The sequence below is a fragment of the Equus asinus genome, chromosome 22, assembly GCF_041296235.1.
Source record: "Equus asinus isolate D_3611 breed Donkey chromosome 22, EquAss-T2T_v2, whole genome shotgun sequence".
In the NCBI taxonomy this organism is placed as follows: domain Eukaryota; kingdom Metazoa; phylum Chordata; class Mammalia; order Perissodactyla; family Equidae; genus Equus; species Equus asinus.
Genome location: NC_091811.1, coordinates 29,614,244 through 29,635,257, shown reverse-complemented (window position 1 = coordinate 29,635,257; position 21,014 = coordinate 29,614,244). Strand labels below are relative to the sequence as shown.

At 38.5% G+C, this 21,014-nt stretch overlaps 1 protein-coding gene across 13 annotated transcripts in view; it reads right to left on the bottom strand.

The window, feature by feature from the left end:
* Window positions 1–21,014, bottom strand: part of PIK3C2G (phosphatidylinositol-4-phosphate 3-kinase catalytic subunit type 2 gamma) — a 514,208-nt gene that overhangs the window by 122,421 nt on the left and 370,773 nt on the right. For all 13 annotated transcript variants that reach the window (XR_011496940.1, XR_011496939.1, XM_070494347.1 and 10 more), the window contains one exon: window positions 4–184. Coding sequence is in view for 11 of the 13 variants with exons in the window: in XM_070494347.1 (XP_070350448.1) it covers window positions 4–184 (181 nt within the window). In the remaining 2 variants the exon portion in view is untranslated. The remainder of the gene's footprint in view (window positions 1–3; window positions 185–21,014) is intronic.

The following is a 21,014-nucleotide window of genomic DNA, read 5'->3' as shown; positions in this document are numbered from 1 at the left end:
AACCTGTCTTTGAGGGTCACTGGCAGACTTGACTTTTTCCCCAATGTCTCCCAGAATTTTGATAAGTTTCTTCTCCTTGGAAAACTCATCACTCAAGGCTTTTCCTGCACAGAATTGGAGAGCAGCCAACAGCTTCTGATACCAGCTTTTAAAATAAGCTTCATTCTGTGCATCCTTTAGCAGCCTGAAGGGAAGAGAGAAAAAGAATTCTTGTATCTAAAGCTGATTTTTTTAACCGCCTCCAGCAGGAACAATAAGTGCATTTCAGACTAATCCGTATTTGGTGGCTTTGGGGAGTTTAACAGTCTAGGATGGGGGAAAATGTTGTTTATTTGTTTTGGCAGTCAAGTTCCATCTGATAGCTAATGAGATTCCAAGAATGAAGAATCAATAAGAGACCTGCTTTTTCTCATTTCAATTCACAATGCACTTTTTATTCTTTCAGACTTAATTCTGTAACAAATACCTATCTTAAGAACATATTTTTGACTTCTTATTAAAATATGGACAAAGAATTTTAGAAATAGTATTAATAAGCGAATACACCATATTGAAACTCAACCATCAACCCCGATTTTTTCTGCTTTTCTTCAAAAGATAATGTCCCCATACTGTCACATACCTATATATCGTTCTTTCTTCCAGCACCTTCCCTTGATTACATAGAGGAAGATATTATAAAGGCAAGAGCATGGTTTTTGTTTCCAGGCATTTTTGGATTCAAATCCTAGCCCTACAACTTACAAGTAACTTAGGCCAATTACTTAACCAGGCTGAGATTTTATTTCTTTACTTTAAAATAAAGTTATAGAGGTGTATAGAACAGAGAATGAACTAATGCATTTGAAAGGGCTTAATACAATGTATATACTAGTCAGTCAAACAACATTACTTCAGCTGCAAGTACAAGCACAAACATGCAGAATTTCAAGATATTTTATGTAGAATTGTATACCTCAGATTCTCACAGTATTTTGAGGACTGTAGTAATATACCATTTTATAGTCTACTTGGGTTTCAGCGAGATAGGGAGTTGTTGTGTAGTGTACTTGTATATCCCATAGCGAGGCTTGTGAGCATTTTCCTACCCTTGAAATACTGAATCACTTGTTTTTTAAGATATTTAAACCTGTTCTGGTACATAAAAATATCTCTATAACCACCCGACTGCTATATACACAACAAAAGGAAAAGTTATTCTGTATAGAGGAAGTAATTTTTTTTTTTTGAGGAAGATTTACCCTGAGCTAACATCGGCTGCCAATCATCCTCTTTTTGCTGAGGAAGCCTGGCTCTGAGCTAACATCTGTGCCCATGTTCCTCTACTTTATATGTGGGATGCCTGCCACAGCATGTCTTGCCAAGTGGTGTGTATGTCCGCACCCAGGATCCAAACTGGTAAACCCTGGGCTGCCAAAGTGGAACGTGCGAACTTAACTGCTGTACCACTGGGCCAGCCCAGACAAAGTCATTTTTTCACTAAGTAATTAAAGAAAAGATATATTTTAGGGGTGGGGTCATAGGAACTGTCAGAATTATATAATTTGTATTCATAATACTCTTAATTTTTACTCCATTGGAAATGCATTTGCTTCTCTCATGAGCAGCTGATTCAAAGAGGAAAAACTCAGTTTGATTCCTTGCTCAAAATAAAACAGCACAGGGTAGACTTGCAGAGCGAATATGTGACTGTGTTCTAAAAAATATAAAAGAGAGGAAACCTCAGTGTATTCTGTTGTGATTGTTTTCCTTGTAGGATACGCCTCATTCAAACCCTGCATCCCTGCCAAGATGACACGCTCTCCTGGTGAGATCTGGTTCAAACTCGACGGCTTTTTACTTGACTTGTAAAGAGTTTGTTTTTACACATTGAAAATTGAAATCACAGAGTGTTAGAGATGACCACGAGAGGTCAATTAGTCTGTCCCTGTGTCCTTAGGCACAGTCACTTTAACTGACGAGAAATTAACATGTCCTTTAATTTTACACAACTGCAGAGAGAGTTGGACTATACAGGTTTGGGTGGAGGGTCACTCAGTTCTGCGACAATGACCTTCACTGCAAGGAAGTGTAAACCCCTCACGCCCACGCCGTTAGTTTTCACCCATTGTCTCCATTTGTAAAACTGTAGAAAACAGCTGGCTCCTCTCCCTTGAACATTACAGAAACCCTTTTCAGAACTTGTTGTCAGCTAGGAGAAGCAGTATTGCTTATGCCAAATAAAATGTTTCTTATTTTTTCTTTTTAAAGTTCAGGTCAAGGGACTGAGTAGTATTGAGTAAGCCTTGGTGTTGAAGGATCTAGCTTTTAAGATGCAGGCAATGTGAGCGTGTACAAACTGTGAGGTAAATCTCAACATGCCAGATACCTGTTTATCCTAATGTCTGCGAGATCCAGGGATGATCAATTTGATATTATTTTGTACACGTCTTATAGACTGTAAATAATGACAACAATAAAATGAGGATAAATGCATAAAACCTAGTTGATTAAAGGTTTTGACAGTGTTATGTATGAGAGGCTAAAAGCAAAAAGAGAAGGAAACATAACCCAGGTGACTGGGCACATTTGTTATAGGATATAATGAAGGTATTTGCCTAAATTAAGGGAATCATGGTGGACTCAGACCTAAGATAGTCACAAACTCCAGTTAGCATGAAATGGAGATTTTCCTCAGAAATTAGCGCTTTTCTCTATTTCTTCATGCACATAGCCTCTTCTGGTACCACAGTGAGTGACTCGTTAGAGCCACAGGAAAAGTACAGATGGTTCTCATTTCATCAGTCTACCAGCAGGACAGAACAGAGCAATCACATCATCCCAGCCCTCCTTGCCTCATAACTCCCTTCAGTGTAGGTCTTAATTTTAGTTCTCAACAGCAACATCCCATATCTTAGGGGATGCCTTAAATTTTTACCCACTTGTGTATTTCCTGTGAGTGAAGAGGGGACAAAACATTCTCACAACATCAGAAAACTGAACTACACAATGAAGACGAGCGATTTCAGGTTACTCCAGGACCACCCTTCCCATTTCCTCCTGTGTTTGCTGCTACTTTATGTGGGGCAAGGTGCGTGGCTCAATAGATGACCAGTTTTTATGAGCACAGGTGATTTTAGAATGTGACTTCTTCAAGTGTATTTATAACCCTGGGACATATCAAGGCTGAAATCTCATAATTTTTTTTTTTTTAAAGATTTTATTTTTCCTTTTTCTCCCCAAAGCCCCCCAGTACATAGTTGTATATTCTTCCTTGTGGGTCCTTCTAGTTGTGGCATGTGGGACGCCGCCTCAGCGTGGTCTGATGAGCAGTGCCATGTCCGCGCCCAGGATTCGAACCAACGAAACACTGGGCCGCCTGCAGCGGAGTGCGCGAACTTAACCACTCGGCCACGGGGCCGGCCCCTGAAATCTAATAATTTATATGGAATTATTAATTTTAAGATGTCAATAGTGTTGACGCCTTTACTTTACTTCTCAGTGGTTAAGAGATTTATTTAAAATTTCCCTAAACTGAGGAACTTGACACATTTCAGTCTTTGCAAAGATAACTGTTTCTTATGACTAATTCATTCTTAGAATATTGATTTGCTCTTTCAGAAATATAACACTAAACTTCTATTGAATTTTGCATGTAAGGAACATTATAGGGGCCAAGTCTGTAGATATATAATTTCCAATCAATAGGTATTTTTCAAGATGCATTTGTCAATAAACCATTTTGTAACAACTCAAATATAAAACTATTAAAAGGGAATAAATTCAGAAAATAATAAAATTTATACTCTAGGAATTGTATCCATTTTTAGAACACTTAAAATACATGAGAGGGGGCTGTAAGGTCTACAGGTGACTGAATTTTATCTCCATACCATGATTTATGTATCTAATATTTATTACTGCTTTGAAAATAATCTCTTTGAAAAAATTTCACATATATTCATACTTAATGATGCTCTCATTGTGCTCACACTATGTGGTAGATTTGATTATTGTTCCCAATGCTATGCTTTCTCCTGTGAAGAAGATTATAGATCTATGCTCTTTGCCCTGTGACTTCCAGTGCCTTCCGATAGGCACAGTCTACTTCTCCACACCTTGTCAGGGTTGGCCATGTGACTTGCTTTGGCCAATGGGATGTGACTAGATGAAATGTGTGGCCCATGTCCATGCAGATGCCTTAAATATGCTATCATGGATTGATTTCACCTCTTGTACTTGTGCTTTCTGCCATGAGAATGGCATTCACAGCTGGAGGCTGTCCTTCTGTCCAGCAGTGAGAAGACAATGTGGAGTAGAGCTGAGCATTGCTGTGTGGAGTCCAGTGGAGCCAAACAGAACTACAGCAAGTCTGCAGCCCATGTGCTACAGGAATGAGAAATAAATACTTGTTGCTGTAAGCCACTGAAACTTTGGGGCTCCTTGTTGCTATGGTAAAAACTAACCATAGAACACACCAAGCTTTATATTCTTTCTTTTTTCCTTTTCTTTGTTTTGTTTTCATTTGTTTGTTTGTATTGCCTTTAGAAAGGGAGCATATTTTTTAAATATCCCCAATGTTAGCCCTGAGGATATTTTGGGGCAAACCTAATTACTGAAAATAAATAAAAGTCATCTGGAGCCAAGTCTGGTGAATTAGATGAGTGATAAATTTGAGTATATTATTTCAGATCAAAAAGACTATAAAAGTAATAAAAATGGCTTTCTTTTATGGATCATAAAAAAACCCAAAGGGTATTTCAAAAATGATTTGATCCGGCTCATTTGGATGTGTATATTCTGTTATACTGCTGAAATTTTATCGTTATTTTATTACTACTAACATACTTTTTGACTCATTTAAAAGTGTGAATAGGCCTATGTACCATCTGTTGCTTTGTCCAGCCAAGTGTTTGAGTATCTAATAGGAGATTCTCTCTGGGTGAAAATGCTGTACTAATGAGTGCAATAGGGCAATGGCAAGATTTTTTAGGGCTTTTATAACACAAGACTAGACAAAGGACATGATCACTGAGAGCAGTGAGGGAGACAGTACATGTAGCTGCTCTGGGAAACTAAAAGCTCTGCTCTAATGGAAACAGCTGGAAGACTGAAATGCCTGATTAGGGAGGGACTAACGGCTTTGGACGAGGAAGCATCTATATCAGCATGTTGAGTGGAAATTCCCTTGTTGCCCTGGAGTTAGCTACCTAAGATTAAAGAAAAAAGACAACAGATATCCTATACTTTAAGAATGGCCAAAGAAACAACTGGAGGTCATACAACTCTTCAAGGATTATTGGGAGAAGGGATAAATGGCTATGGCACACCAAGTGTTATCTCCCCTACTGGACCTTAGTATATATTTGCAGGTGGAAGTGAAGGAGAGGGGTGTTTGAGAGTCATGAGTTATCAGCCTAAAGAGAAATAGAGTGGTTCCACCATGTCCACTTCTCCCTGCAAAGTCCAGTGAGGAAGGAAGCTAAAGGAGAGCCATTTATTCTGGTGTATGTCAGAATGGGAAACTGTCACCTCATTCCTAGGTTAGATTTCTGCTCTGAAAGAGTGTTTGTTGGTTTTCCCTGGGCTTATGTGAATAGGAAGAAAATGCAAGGGCAGGATGGAGAGAAGAGATAGCAAAGGAGCAGCCTGCATTCCTGCACCTTAACTGTTGGGCAAACCAAGGATGTGTGAGTTTCTCAAGTTTCAAATAAACACATGGAAGGTAATTATATGTGATCCTCTCCTTGTGTAGGAAAGGGTTGAGCCAAAGCCAGATCTCCTTTTGGGAAAGTCCTGCAAGGCTGCCGGAAGAATTCACCCACATGAGGTAGCCACCTTTGACAGTAAACCCACACAGGGCCTTGATGGAAAACCAGAGACCACAGACAGGGATTGCAATCGCTTGCCCCATCAAGTGTGAGGGTCACTTTTCTCTCTTTTCCTCCCTACTCCAAGGTCAAGAGAAGTTAGAACTAGAAGAGAGAGACGAGAAGAGGAGTGAAGCAGTAGATCATACCCTCTACTCACTGCTGGTCTCTCAAGCTAAAGCTTGGCTGGCACTGGAGAATGGGGAGGAGGCATGTGTCAAATTGGAGAAGAAAATGAAGTTTTAAATTGGACACAACTGGTGGGAGTTTTTTGATATTTAAAAGTGACCAAGAAACTATGGAATCTACTCTGGTTTTAATGAGGGAATGTGAAAGGGCAAAGGTAGTATTTTAAAAATAATGAAAACTTTTATTGGTGACTTACCAAGCTCAGTCAGTTTAAAGAAAACTAGACAAGAAAATTAAAAATCTGAGTCAGTTCAGGAAGAAACACAGCTTCAGGAAATGCACTGATTGCACCGCACAAGAGAAAAAGCCTCAAAATGCAGCATGAGGACTGGAGGTTCTTGCCCCAAAGCTCTTAAGAGAGTTTGCTGAGATTTTTCTTTTCGCATTTTTGTCTCCTTTCTGCTGCTCACTGCTCTTAGAGAGCAGTGCCCATTTTGGCTTCGTTTGCGGATGATCATTACTAAGCACACAATTATGTTCAAGAAATAAAACTTGCTTCTTCAGCAATAGGTTATTAACACTGCATATATGTGGATATATGGGTATATATTTATGACCGGTTAATAGTTTATCATCATATTTAAATAAAATCTTTAATAGATATGACTGGTCACATATTTAATTATAAGCTTAAATAGTATTTTTCTGAATGAAAATTAGACGATTAGGTCTAATAGATGGTACCCAGTTCACATAAACACTTGTAATCAGGATACAGCAGCATTGATCTCTTAGGATCATCTAAGGAAATATGAAGGAAAAAACGACGATGAGCAGATAAGTTCCCCGAATAGGTTCCTGAATCTCTAATGAGGAATCAGAGCTCTTTCCACTCATCTTGCTGAGGGGCGTGGTCAATGTGGGAGCTACAGGTAAATAAATAAAACTCCTTCCAATCCACTCACATGTGCTCATATGTTCACATGTTAAATATACTGAATAATGTGATTTAAGAGGGGAAACTCTGTTCTCCTCTTCCCACTCCAACACACGCTTACTGCTTTAGTGTAAGTTATGTTATTCAAATCATTTTCCTAAATTAAGCACCGAGCTGTGAATAGCTGTTAGTGATCTCTCTCAGCCTCCGCTATTTTACTCCATACGTGCTTATTAATCCTGAAACAAAACAAAACAGGTGGATTCTAGCCCTGGGCACACTTTGGCAGAGAGAGCTATCTACGAGACCCTCCTGTACTACATCTCCCGTTTCTCACATTCTGCTTTTCTCCCTTTCCTCATCCCCAAGAATCCCGCTGCTTCTGCAGCTCTTCCTTTGCCAAAAACTCCACCGAGCTCTGCTCTGGGCTCCTAAGTAGTCCTTGTCCTTCTCCCTCCAGTCAAACATGTCTCTCTCACTGTAAATGACACTCTATTCTCCAAGAACAATCTTACATGAGCTTGGAGCTGAATGACACTTTGAGATAATCTCTCCCACTCCTCACTTTCATTAGTTGAGGAAACTAAAAGATTAAGGGGCTTGCCTAAGGTCCAATGACTAGAACCCGGAGTTCTTAACTACTGCTCTAGGCTCTTCCCACAGTACCATATTCTGTTATGGACTGAATGTTTGTGTCATCCCAAAATTTGTATGTTGAAGCCCTAATTCCCAATGTGATGATATTGGAATGTGGGATCTTTGGGAGATGATTTAGTTTAGAAAAGATCATGAGAGTGGGGCCCCCACAGAGGGATTCATGCCCTTATACTGAAGGGCATTTCAGTATACTGAAAGCTCTGAAGCTCTTGGCTCTCTCTGAGATGTGAGGACACAGTGAGAGACGTCCAGCATCCGTCTGCAAGCCAGGAAGAGGGCCCTCATGAGGAAACAGACTTGACTGGCACCTTGATCTTGGACTTCTCAGCCTCCAGAACCGTGAGAAATAAATTCCTGTTGTTTAGGACACACAGTCTATGTTATTTTTTTTATTGCAGTCCGAGCTGACTAACACAGTGTTCTAAAAATCATTAGGAGAAAATTTGGAAGACAGCTTTCTACTTGTATCACCTCTGGCAAGAAACTTAATGCTTTAGCTCTTCACTTTCCTAGTTTGTAAAATGCTGGAGTTGGCAAGGTTCAGTAAACTACCTTCCAGCTCTAGGGCTCTATAGTTTTAATTCTTAATAAATTTATCAAGCATTTACTCTATGCCAGTTATTTTCCAAGCATTTTCCATAGCTGTGTTAGGTAATCCTCACATTTGCTCCAGGTAATATGATTCCTTCCATCTCACAGACAAGGATATTATGGTTTATAGAGTTCAAGTAACGTGCCAAAAGTCACCCAATCAGTAGACTAGGGATTCAAATTCAAGCTTGTCTGACGCCAAAGCCCTCGCTCTTCACCATCATTATGAACCATCTCCTGGTATCCTGACACAAGTGCCAGCTGATGAAATAGCCTGAGACAAATATGCAGTTTAGAAACACTTTTTTGCCACTTTTATACTGTGTTTTTCTCTAATCTCTTTCTCTTGCTTCCTGTTTCCTAACCCTCAGAAGTCTCATGCTCTCCAGATTGCCTTCTTTCTTTCCAAATCTCCTTATTTCATTTTGTGCTGCTATCTAAAAACACCCTGCCGAAACTCCACCAAAAAAATAACAATAATACTTTCCTTTCTTCTTTTAATATTTTTTTGAATTTTCAAAGGAAAGCTTGTTAACCTAAATATATTTTTGTGTGAAATATTTATAAGCAAGAATACTTGTCTCTCTCTACTTAACCTAAAAAAATAAAACATATGGGATCTACTTTATAATGCAAATCATACACTTGACTCACTTCTTCTCCATCCTTCCTCACTTTAGAAAGTGACCACCACCACAGTGTCGAAGGGTCTGGCTGCCTATGGTTTATTTAGACAAGTGGGAGCGCTGGGTTGGGCTAGGAGAGTGGAGAGAGAAGTTGCTGAATTGAAAGTAACACCCTGACTGCATTTGGGAACAGAGGAATCCTGGTGAACTGTGCACACACAACAGATGTGTCTTGCGCTACCCACCTTAACCGGGCCTGTGGTTCTGAATAACTCCAAGTTGTGCTAGAAGAGAAATGGGGAGCCACTAATATCAAGCACCATAACAAAATAAATTCTGCTTGACATATAATTAACGCTCAAACCATGCTCATGGAATTTTAAATTAGTCCAACAGATGACTACATTTTCCCTTACTTGCTCCTTGAAAATATGGTTCTGAATTGAGTTCCCAACTCAGCCTTTTTTTCTTTTTCTTTTTTTCCCCCTGAAAACATGTACAGCTACTTGAAAGGTAGTATAAGCATCTTTTTCATGAAGTTTCCTTAACAAAATTTCTTTTAACAGAAAGGCAATTCCTTTGCTACGTGAATGTTTCATAGGAATAGCAACCTAACAATAAAAATCCTCTTTACCCCTCAGCCTTTTGTTCTTGCAGAGCCCTCAGGTGAAAGCCGGATAACCATCATATTGCGCAGTGAACAGTTCATGCCTTTGAACACAGCCGGAGAGGCAGGTTTACAGGTATAAGGCAAAGCTGGCTTTGAAATTCCTAGTTTCCCCAGAACCTCAGTTTCAAATCACAGCTTGGGCAGCTGCTTCACCCTTCATCTTTCAGAGTCACAAATAGCGAGGTTTATTCTGTGAGGATATTAAAGGTTCCCTGGGATGTTATCCACAAGATTTGGAGCTGTGTTTGATGTCCTGAGAAAATTTCTGGGACATTCTTGCTCACTGTCATGAAATAGCATGTCCCCTGAAGTCGGCTAGCAGGGTTTAATCCCATTCCTTTTAGAAATTCGATAAAGACTTAGTGTTCTATGAGACCTTACAATCTACAATCTTACAATCTTACAATCTCTAAAATCTAGCTAATTTTATGTTGACTTATGTGATGTTACTGTTGTTGTTCAGGTTGTATTTGCCAGGCAGGGGTAACCGTCCTGCCCGCTATACCATATGAATGTAGAAAGAGTACTGGGCATATTCCATTTCCAATGCTCTCTGTATGACTGACTGCACAAGTAACTTAGCAGTTCCAACCTTAGTCTTTCCATTATCAAGTGATGATAATAATGTCTGTCCTATCATCAAATCTATGCTTCTGTTATGGACCGAACTGTGTCCCCCAAAATTCATATGTTGAAGCCCTAAGCCCCAATGGGACTGTATTTGGAGATAGGCCTTTAAGGAGGTAATTAAGATTACATGAAGTTGTAAGGGTGGGGACTAATCCAATAGGACTAGGGTCTGTATAAGAAGAGAAAGAGAAATCAGGAGAGTGTGCACACAGAAAAAAGGCAATGTGAGGAACTAGCTAGAAGGTGGGCTATCTATAAGCCAGGAAGAGAAGCCTTACCAGCAGCCAACCCTGCCCGCACCTTGATCTGGGACTTCTAGCATTCAGAACTAGGAGAAAATAGTTTTTTATTGTTTTAGCCACTTGAGTCTATGGTATTCTGTTATGGCAGCCCTAGCAGACTAATACAGTTTTCAATCTAGACCTCTTTTCGTGATCCAGACCTAAATGTTCATCTGTCTACAAGATACTACTCTTGGATTATCCTAAGGCATCTTAACCTTAACATGACATTTCATCATCATTCCCCCAATACATGCTTCTTTGCCTGAATTATTTATCTCCATGAATAGAACCACAAGCTTTCTATCACCCTAAACTAAAAAACTGAAAATGAGGCAGTCATTCACGATTTTTCTCTCACCTTCAACCCCAACATCAAATTTGTTACCATGTCCCATTATGTTTACCATCTAAATAGCTCTCAGATCTAATTTCTTCTCTCTGCCCCCACCGGCAAAATTTGAGGCCTTAATTTGTTGCCAGTATTACTGGAATCTACTGGTACTTGATTTTCCCACCAATTGCATTTTCATTTTTTTCTCCCTCAAATCAGTTCTCTTAGTCTAATGAAGTTCTGTTCTAGTGATTAAAATCCATATAGCCTTCAGGACAAAACATAAAATCCTCAGTGTAACATGCAGGGCACTTCATGATTTAGCTCCTGCACATCTTAAGGTCTTGTCTCTTATTCCCATTGATGTTCTTCTATTCCAGGCATGAAGTACTTCTTACAGTAACGCAATCTCCTCTGCTTCCTCAGGCTACAGTGCTTCTGCATTGCCTATCCCCCGTGTCTGCAATGATATTTCAATATGCCACCACCTGCTTATCCTTTAATGTTCAACTTAATTAGCACCTTTTCTAAAAGTCTTTCTTAGAGCTTTCCAATCTTGGGCGGGTGTTCAGCATTCTGCACTCTGTAGGGGTGAAGTACTTCCCTATATCTAGTATTATGCCACATACTTTATTTTTCTTTTAAAAATTGTCTTTTAATTGTTTTTTGTTTTCAATCTCTCTCCTACTAGACTTTAAATTCTTTAAGGTCAGGACTATGACTTTACACTTTTGTGACCTAACAGAGTTTCTGATTGTGACAGAGTAGACAGTCAAGGTTTATTAAACAAATTGACTACTAAATAAATCCAGTCTTTCTAAAATTGGTTTCTCCTATTTATTGATTAAAATTTTAGAATATGAATCTGAACTAACTTATTAATAATTCCGGAAATATAGAATCTTATTAAATTATGCTTTCACATGCTCTTTCCTCTAATCTCCAAAAAGTTTAATATTATACATATATTTAAAATATATTTATTAACCTACACATTAATTAATATATATTTGAGAATTTTGAAACATTCCAAGAAGTTACTAGAGATTCTCCATCGTATTGTGATTTGAGGACTCAGATCACGGGGAAAAAATATTAGAGAGATTTTTCCTAAGTAAAAATAATTGCTTAATTAAATGAACATAGTTGAAGATGGTCAGACTGAAAGTCCATCGTTGGCAAAGTTCCATTAGTTAAATGTTAGGTAACCTGAAGAGCAGCTGTCCTACACAGCACTTTTCCATCAGATAAGTCATGTCATCTTAGAATTGAAATTTCCTGCATCTCAAAGGGAAAAAATTACAAATGTAAGAAAAAAGTGATGTGCTTATGAGAGAGAGTGTGTCTGTGTGGGAGAGTGGATCTATTTAGGTATGTAATCAGAGCATTTATTTCCAGAAATTTCCAAAAGCTTGTTGTAAGATGTTTTGATGGCTGCCAATAATGTTGATGCAAAAAAAAAGTCAGATCCTAAAATTTAGTCTTATTTAAGATGTTAGTAGTTATAATAATAAAAAAGATATATCTATCAAAATTAAAATGGTCTGTAACAACTCACGGGCAGGTTTTATCCCTATTGCTATTTTTGTTTTCGGTCCTCTTTGAAAACAAGTCGTTTCTACTTTGGACCACCAAATCATTGAGTCCCTTAGGAGACTCTCTCTTCATTAATATCTTTTCAGAACAGTGTCAGGTGGCTTACTTTAATGAGACTGTCTCTGAAATCATCAGTGGAGGCTGGATGACAGTGCACAGAGGTCAGATAACTGAAATTGTTTTGGAATTAATTGGTTAGCAACTTTTTTTTCCTGATATACACATAAAAAAAGAACAAGTAGTTTACTGCTCACGTTCCTTAGAAGGTGACATTTACTCAGCCAGAATTTGAAAATTATTAATTTGAATTACAAATCAAATATTTACAGGTTCTATCTTTGGAATAGTTCTTCCCTAAAAGAGTATTTTCCTCTGTATTAGTACTTTACATTAGACAAATTCTATTTTCTTATTTTTATGCTTTAACTCTTTCTGTTCCCCTTTATTTCAATTAACAGCAGAACAAAATAACTGATTTATTTTAATGCTTTTTCTGACTACAGTGTAATGATTTTTATGTTCACAAATGGGGAAAGAGAGTAAGTTGATGAATTTTGCTCATTTCCTTTTCCAAAAATTCTGGAAAGGTGTAAACAGACAAATAATCCAGCAAGAGAAAGTCTATTGTTTTCGCATGGTAAATTCTGCTTCAAGATATCTTGCTTGTGGTCCCACTTCTCTTTCTTGGATTGGTAATACCACTGGTAATCAATTAAGAAGTTGCAATTTCAGTTTGAAGTCCTTCAAATATGGCTTCAAATGGGCTAAGAAGTCAGATATATCTGTGTTTATAACAAGGTTGGGCCATTTAATTGCTGTGTGACTTTTGGCCTCTGGCTTTACCTCTCTGAGCCTCAACAGCATCTAATGATTGCTGTGAGGATTAAATGTCATAATTTAGGAAAGCACCTAGTGAAATCCTGACCTTAATATCTGCTCAATAATAACAGTACTTGTTGTTCTTGCTATTCCTAGAAACATGCAGTTTGAATTATAACTCATATTTCTCTAGATTTCACAAATATTTTTTGGTTACAATGTGGCTCATTTTACAAAAGAAGATGTTTTTCCAAACATGACCTAATGGAAAAAACTTTTCTCAATCAGAGTAACTGCTAAGTTGAAGATATTTATTGTTTGAATGCTATTTAGCCAACACTCTCAGTTTAATAAAAACAATTAAGGAGCATGGTGGAGAGCTTTCTCAACTTTCAAGAGAAGTGTGCTTTTAAAGATATTCAAGTTCAGCATCTTCAGTTCATTTTATGTCACTGTTGAAAGCAGTAGCAAAACAACCACTACAATAACAAAGAGGCCAAACACATAATAATAATAACAACAGCAATAATTTAAGTCAAAGCACCAATATAAGAACAATAATGTAAGTGATTCAGCAGGAACTCCAAAGTAGTCATTATTATTGTCACCCAGCGAAGTCCCTAAAAGATTTTCCATGTCTAATGCTTTGTTCTTAAGTTGTACTTGCTTTTAGGAACTAAGGCAGAACATTGTCAGTGTAGAACCAGTCCAAATCAGAAAGGTCCAAGATGGTGATGGGGTGCCATGTGCAAAAGGAAATGTGTGTAAAAGGTGCCATGTGCAAAACAGGCTGTGTACAAATGGAAACATGTGCAAAAGGTGCTGTATGCAAGGAGGGAAGATCTGCGCATGCCCCCAATGTCCCTGCCCCCTAGTGATGACGTGGAGACACCTCCCCTTTCATATCCCTTAGGAACCCTGCTCACCTTCCCTTTGGAGAGAAGGTGTTTTAGGGCATGAGCTCTGTCTCCTCCATTGGTTGATCAATGAATAAATTTTCCTGTCTGCTATTCCCAACCCAGTCTCACTCTATTGGTATGAACGACCGCAAGCAAAAGGACCCACTTGTGGGTCACAGGTCCCTTAGGGTTCGGTAACACAATTTGGCGACCCAGATAGAATCAAAATGGTTGCTGGCTCCTCTCTTTGATTCTGGCCTCTTGGCTCCCAACAGGTGAAGCAATGGGTTCTGGCAGCACATCTGGGCTGACTCACCTATGTTGCCAAAGGCTTGAGGATGGGAGGGAAACCAGGACTGTCCTGACCGATGCTTGGCCTCCAGACTCTCCCCACTGACTTTTACTGAACCAGCACCTGCAGAGGCACTTAGACTTTTGTCTTCTATCACTTTGTTCGAGTCAAGGGGGATCTCTCGTGAGCCAACATAAAGTCTACCTTCAGTTTAGCATCAGAATAGCGTGTGTACACGCATGCAGGACTGAGGGAGAAGAGAGGCTTCTGCCCAGGAACAGACTGAGGGAAAGGAGAAGCCTTTCCCCAGGAATGGACTGAGGGAGCCCCTCTCCCCTGGAAAGGGCCAAGGGAGCCTCTCTCCCCAGGAACAGTTTCACTGGTCCCTTAAGGGAGCCAAGGACTGGTACCAGACCATGAGGGACAGACTGGATGAGGGATTAGGGATGTCTGATCACCCCGTATTACTATAGGAGTTGCCCAACCCTTGCAGTCAAACCTCAATGGGAGGTCTTGAGGTGAGGATGGAAGGAGGTAAGAACAACTGTTTGGAGGTCTTGTTTTGTTTTTGTCTTTTCACTAATCTTCTTCCATCAGGACTGGATGGGAATGACAGGCTTTGTCTAAAAGTGATTATATCTCTTATGCCTGATTGTATTTTAAATGATATTGTGGTGATAACTGTAAATGGTTAGATCATTAGATCAAGATAATCCGGGATAATTTAAAATTACAGTGGCCACTTAGGGGTTCCTTTGAGCCTCCAAAACTTGTACATTGGCTATTAAAGGAGCATTCCAATTAGGCGAGATCATTTAAGAAGTGCGCTTAGTAAGTCATGGCTTTAAGGACACCCATGTAATCTACCTTGAAACGACGAGCCAACATGAGCCTCTCCCAGGGTTAACAAGACTCTGAAAGATTTTCTGGGAAACTGCTAGCCTTAAACAGTCAAGGGGAAACTAAAATTAAAAAAATTAATGGAGTTGTTTAATGCTATCAGGAATAGTTATTATTTGTCCCAGCTGAAACTTGACAAGAATTTGAAAGGATTTAGTAACTTAGGATCAGAAATTTGGCCAATTAGAAGCCGATATTTAAAGTCTGACAGGAATTCTCTTTTAGGCTTTCCCCCCCTAAACTAAGATAAAACTATGTACCCAGAGGAAAAGAAGCAAATTTGGATAATGTAACTGGATGGGCATGTCAGTCCTTTGATAAGTAAGTAACCTACCCTGTTAATCTCAAAAATTTGTGACCTCTCTGGGACCTATTATCTAGGCCTTCCCAAATTCCTAAGACTGAAAGAAAGGGAAAAAAATGGGAAAAGAAGCTTTTGGAGACACAGACTATTATGAAAGCACCCTTGCCCAAAAATCTAAGGAAAATTTTTGAAACAGAGACTGTAAAATCTTTGTTGCATCTATCTGTTGTTTATGTGTGTCTCCATATATGTTATATATGTGATATTTTTCTACCTCTGGATAGTATGGACAAAATTGAAAGCTCTATTTAATTGGTTTAAAGTAAATGCTTCTAGGGCCTGGCCCCGTGGCCGAGTGGTTAAGTTCGTGCGCTCCACTGCAGGCAGCCCAGTGTTTCGTTGGTTCAGATCCTGGGTGTAAACATGGCACTGCTCATCAAACCACGCTGAGGCAGCATCCCACATGCCACAACTAGAAGGACCCACAACTAAGAATATACAACTATGTACCGGGGTGCTGTGGGGAGAAAAAGGAAAAAAATAAAATCTTTAAAGTAAATGCTTCTATAAATTATTCCTAAATGTAATAGAAACTAAACCAAATGTTTTTCAAGCTAACATGATGTAAATTAATCTTTGGTAAATGAAAGCTTATTTAAGTTAGTTGGTTTGATTGAAATAGGCATGTCTTTATAAAGTTATCAATATTGGACATGAAGTAGACACACGGCCTTTATTAGTTAAATAAGTTCATGTAATCTCTGTTATAAAACTGGTTAGCAAAAATAATAACTTAAAATGATAGCTAATTTTGTCTAATGTCTCAAGAAGTTTGACATGTTGGTAACCAGTAAACTAAATAGATGTGCTAAAAGTTTTTGGGCAAATTTTTAGCAATAATTATGTGTTATGGTGTATTTAAAATAACTTCCAAAATCTCTTTGATAACTTGAAACTTGGAAGTTTTTATAGGTGAAATTAAATGATAAAATATACATTGAATAGTAAGATAAAATACTGAAATACTATTGCTAAATTTGTCTAAGTTTATCCACTTTTGGTTTCTGATTACAGAGAAACTAAAATATGTTTGGGTCTGTTAGCAAACATGTCCTCTATTTTATTAAAAGACTCTTTAATCTTTTAATATTAATGAATTTAATTGTAATGAAGTAGTCTGTTTCTAGAAATTATAAAAATTACCTATAAATTTGCTAAGCCATGGAATGATAATGTAAAAGATAGTTTATAATTCCTTACTTCTTAGTTTTCACTAAAAAGTAAGGTCTGTAAGAGTTAAAAAATCTAATTAATAAATATGATTAAAGCTACTAAAAATTAGTAGGGAAAACATCTTTGTATTCAAGGAAAGTAAGATGTATGTTTTCAGTAAGGAAGATAGAAAGAATGGAAATAGTTTTGTTTGCTTTGCTAAAAAAGATAAATTTGTCCTAAAGTACTAGGAGGGGAGGAAAAAAAGAAGGCATGAGACAAATTCTCAACGTAAAATGAAAGTTACAGAAAGTTTGTGGAAGAGGAACCATGAGGAAAGAGTTTTGTACATAGTGAAACTGGCTAAGATGGAAAGGAATTTAATTAAGTGAATGAGTTTTAATAGAAGAAGTAAGCTAGTGCAAAAATTAGAATTTGGGTTTCTCTCTTTTTTTAAATGGGATAATTTTCTTGAACTTTTAGTCTGCTCTTAATAAAGAGATGACGAAAGATTTTCTTTCCTTTTGAGTGAGTTCCACTTTGGTTAAATGGATAACCAAGCATTGTTTCAGAGTGAGTATTGTTTCCTATTTGACTAAGTGTTTTAAAACCTTTTGATATTTTTGACAAGCTTCCCCCCAAATTCAAATCCCCAATGAAGTCCTTCTGTTGACCTTAAAGGAAAAAAAATACTTTTTTCTTTGAGAATTTTCAGAGGACCCCTGGACTACTCAAAGAAATCTGTTCTTTCTTCCTATAAAGGAGATACTAAACTAATTGGGCTTATTTTGTATGTTAAATTATATGTGAAGCACTGTCAAATAAGTGATGCTAAGCCTTCTTAGGTAATATTATGTGGGTAAATGTTACTGATATAAGTGTTTTTAAAAAATTATGTAACATTCCTAAAATTCTGATGGGTCCTGGTTGTCATCCATAATTCTCATAATCTTGAAGTGTTGTATGTTACAGAAATAGCCAAGTTTCTTTGTCAATTGCCCTTTTGAGACTTGTGTCATTTGCAGATAGTTGTTTTACTCTGATGTTTTTGCAGATGTGTTTCATCTTCAGAGAGATTCATGGAAAAGACTGACACTTGCTCTAGAATTCAGGTTTCTGATAAAATTTCAGATTATAAAATTGAACTGGGTAAGAAATTACTGAACTCTAATGGAGGAACTGATGGCATCATAAAACTGCTAACAAAGATAAAGATCAGGAGTTGATTACATGGGACTGAAGGGACTGATGAGGATGATTATAATTTTTATGACATTTTATTTGAAATATTGCTGACTTTTTTAACATCTTATTTTTCCAGATTTAATGAAACATTTTTCTCTTAAGCTAACTATGACTTATAGCAATTGGTAAAATTATACCTTTGTAAGCAGAACTTAAACATTCATCTTTTTCTCTCTACTTGATCCTTCCAGAATTTAGAAACTCTTAGTGAGTAAATATTCTTATTTTCATGGCAATATAGTTGTTTACATAAGTTCAATCAGAATGCATTCTCCTTATGAGAGGACACAATTGGAAACATTGGTTATATTACCAAACCTTTGACTGGAATGGCATATTTGAGATAAACATGCATAGACTTGGATATGACTGAGCTTTAAGGGACAAAGATTGACTTTATGAAATACAGCCTCTTGGAAATATTGGCCTGGTAGCTTGCTTACAGGATTCCCAACAACTTTTCCTGGTGAGTAAAGAAGGTCACTTCCCTGGCAGATACCAAGAACCTCAGGATATTTTGGGAACCTTGAGAAGAAAGGAATTCACCCAAACCTACAGGTATTGAAGGCAGGGTCTGAAGAAAAGTCTTTGGCTTGGTTGTCTTGGCCTCAAGAGGCCTTTAAAATTCCATCTGAGACTCATTACAAAAAGTTTCAGCAAAGCAGATTTAAAAGACCCTATATGATCAATTGCTGTGCTTAGGCAAATAACTGTGCCAAGTTTATTGAAACTAGATTTATTTTACAAAACAGTTAGTCTTCATTTGACTATCTTTGGTAAAAAAAATAAATGAGGGTGATTTTAGAGAGAAAAATTATGTTTCAATAGAAGCTATACTACACAATTGTGGATATTAGATTCTGGTTCTGTTAATTGTCTTTGAGGTTTTTGTTTCCTACCTATAAACTAAACTGGAACCTGAACTCTTCTAGTTTCCTCAAATATCTAGCTACAAATCTCCAAACTTACTAGGCAGAATGTAATCTAGAGGGAGTATCAGGGACCACAGAGAATAAGCAGTTTATTAAACCTTTAAGCTACAGATGAGGTGAAAAAACAGTTAACCCATTCCTTTATGTGCCAGAATGCCCTATTCCTTTGCTGGGTAGGGACTTACTACACAAATTAGGAGCCTCCATTTATTTGAAAGGGGACCAATTGGAGGTAAATGTCCCCTCAGCCTTTGGTCACCAGCTGATTATGCTCCTGACAAAAGGGACTGAGTCAAAAGATTTAAAGGGAAACTTAATGGAATTACCAGAGGTAAATCCCCGAGTTTGAGCCCAAGGAAGAGTGGGACATGCCATCCAAGTGGACCCCAGGATTGTCAAACTAAAACTTGGGCACCAGCGCCCAAATGTTAAACACTATCCTCTCAGATGGTATGCCCTAAACACCATGGCCTCTGTCATTAAGGTCTCATCAGGCCATGCAGAGAGGTATGTAACACTCCAATATTCCTGGTAAGAAAGCTAAATGGGGAATACCAGAGGGACAGGAGAACAACTAGAGTATACCCTTCAGGTAGGGGAAATGGTGAAGGCACTCACAGAAGATGGCACCAGGTCCTGCTTGGCCCCACAGACCTGGTCCTCCATCCCTTTCAGCCCAAGGATGGGGCATGAAAAACTGAGACCCCACAAGGCCAGCTCACTCCTAAGTGGAATGGGCCTTACCTGGTGATTCTAACCACTTACTCTGTCTTAAAATTACAGGAAGTCACCCCTTGGGTGCACCATTTGCAAGTCAAGAGAGTCCCTTAACTGGGAGACTTGGAAACTCCAAGACATCCTGACTTCTTCTATGAGCCCCTCTCAGACCTGAAGCTCTTATTCTAGAGACACAGAGAAGTCTTTGGTGGGCTGGCATTCTAGCCCCATGGAGGTGCTGAGACTCTGCCTGTCATCTCCCATAACTATATTTATCCTCACCCTGACCTGTGCTCCCCCTGGAGTGCCTATATCTACAGTGCCACTAGGCTACAAAAAATGGCTAATTGGTTAAATGAAAAAAGCCAACCAGACCTAACAAAACAGATTTGGAATGGGGTTAAATAGGGTCTTCCCAGTCTGAGCTGGTTTCTACCACTTTTTGGCCTTCTGGTGACTATTCTGCTTCTTCTACTCTTTGGGCCTTGTTTGGTTTCCTTTGTTAGCAAAAGACTAATTAAATTCCAAATGGTGTTAACACAGGGATGTATGAGGTTGGGAGTTCAACCTGGTGACAACCAAACATGTCTAAAAGTTGCTAGGGATAAGTTTCATTCCTCCATGGGCTCCTATGATGACACCCCTGGTCAGCTGGAAGCAGTTACAGAAGACAGAGCTTCATCCACTGCTCCTCAAGAATGAGGAGCAGGATGTAGTCAGAAGAGAGATTTTGTCACCCAGAGAAGTCCCTAAAACATTTTCCATGTCTAATACTTTGTTTTTAAGTTGCACTTGCTTACAGGAACCAAAGCAGAACGTTACCAGATGGCTAAACTGTAGAACCAGTCCAAACCAGAAAGGTCCAAGATGGAAATGGGGTGCCATGCACAAAACAAAATGTGTACAAAAGGTATTGTGTGCAAAAAGAAATGCATACAAAAAGTGCTGTGTTCAAGAAGGGAAGATCTGCACATGCCCCAAATGCCCCTGCCCTCAGTGATGATGCAGAGACCCTTCACACTTTCATATCCCATAGGAACCCTGTTTACCTACCCTTCAGGGAAAAGGTGTTTTACATCATGAGCTCTGCCTCCTTTATTCATTGATCAATGAATAAAGTTTCTGCTCTGCTATTCTGAACCCAGTCTCATTCTATTGGCATGAGCAACCCTCGGCAAAAGGACCTGCTTGCAGGTCACTGGTCCCTTACGGCTCAGTAATATTATTACTGATAAGACTGAATATATCTGAGTATTTTTCTTAGTTTCTCAACATACACTGAACAGCTGCTCTAGCTATACTATTTCTACTTGACCCACATAGCTGGGCTTGTTGTTTTCAACATTTGATCTGAATTGGTTGAGCAGGCAAAAAAGTAGCAGCATGAGCATAAG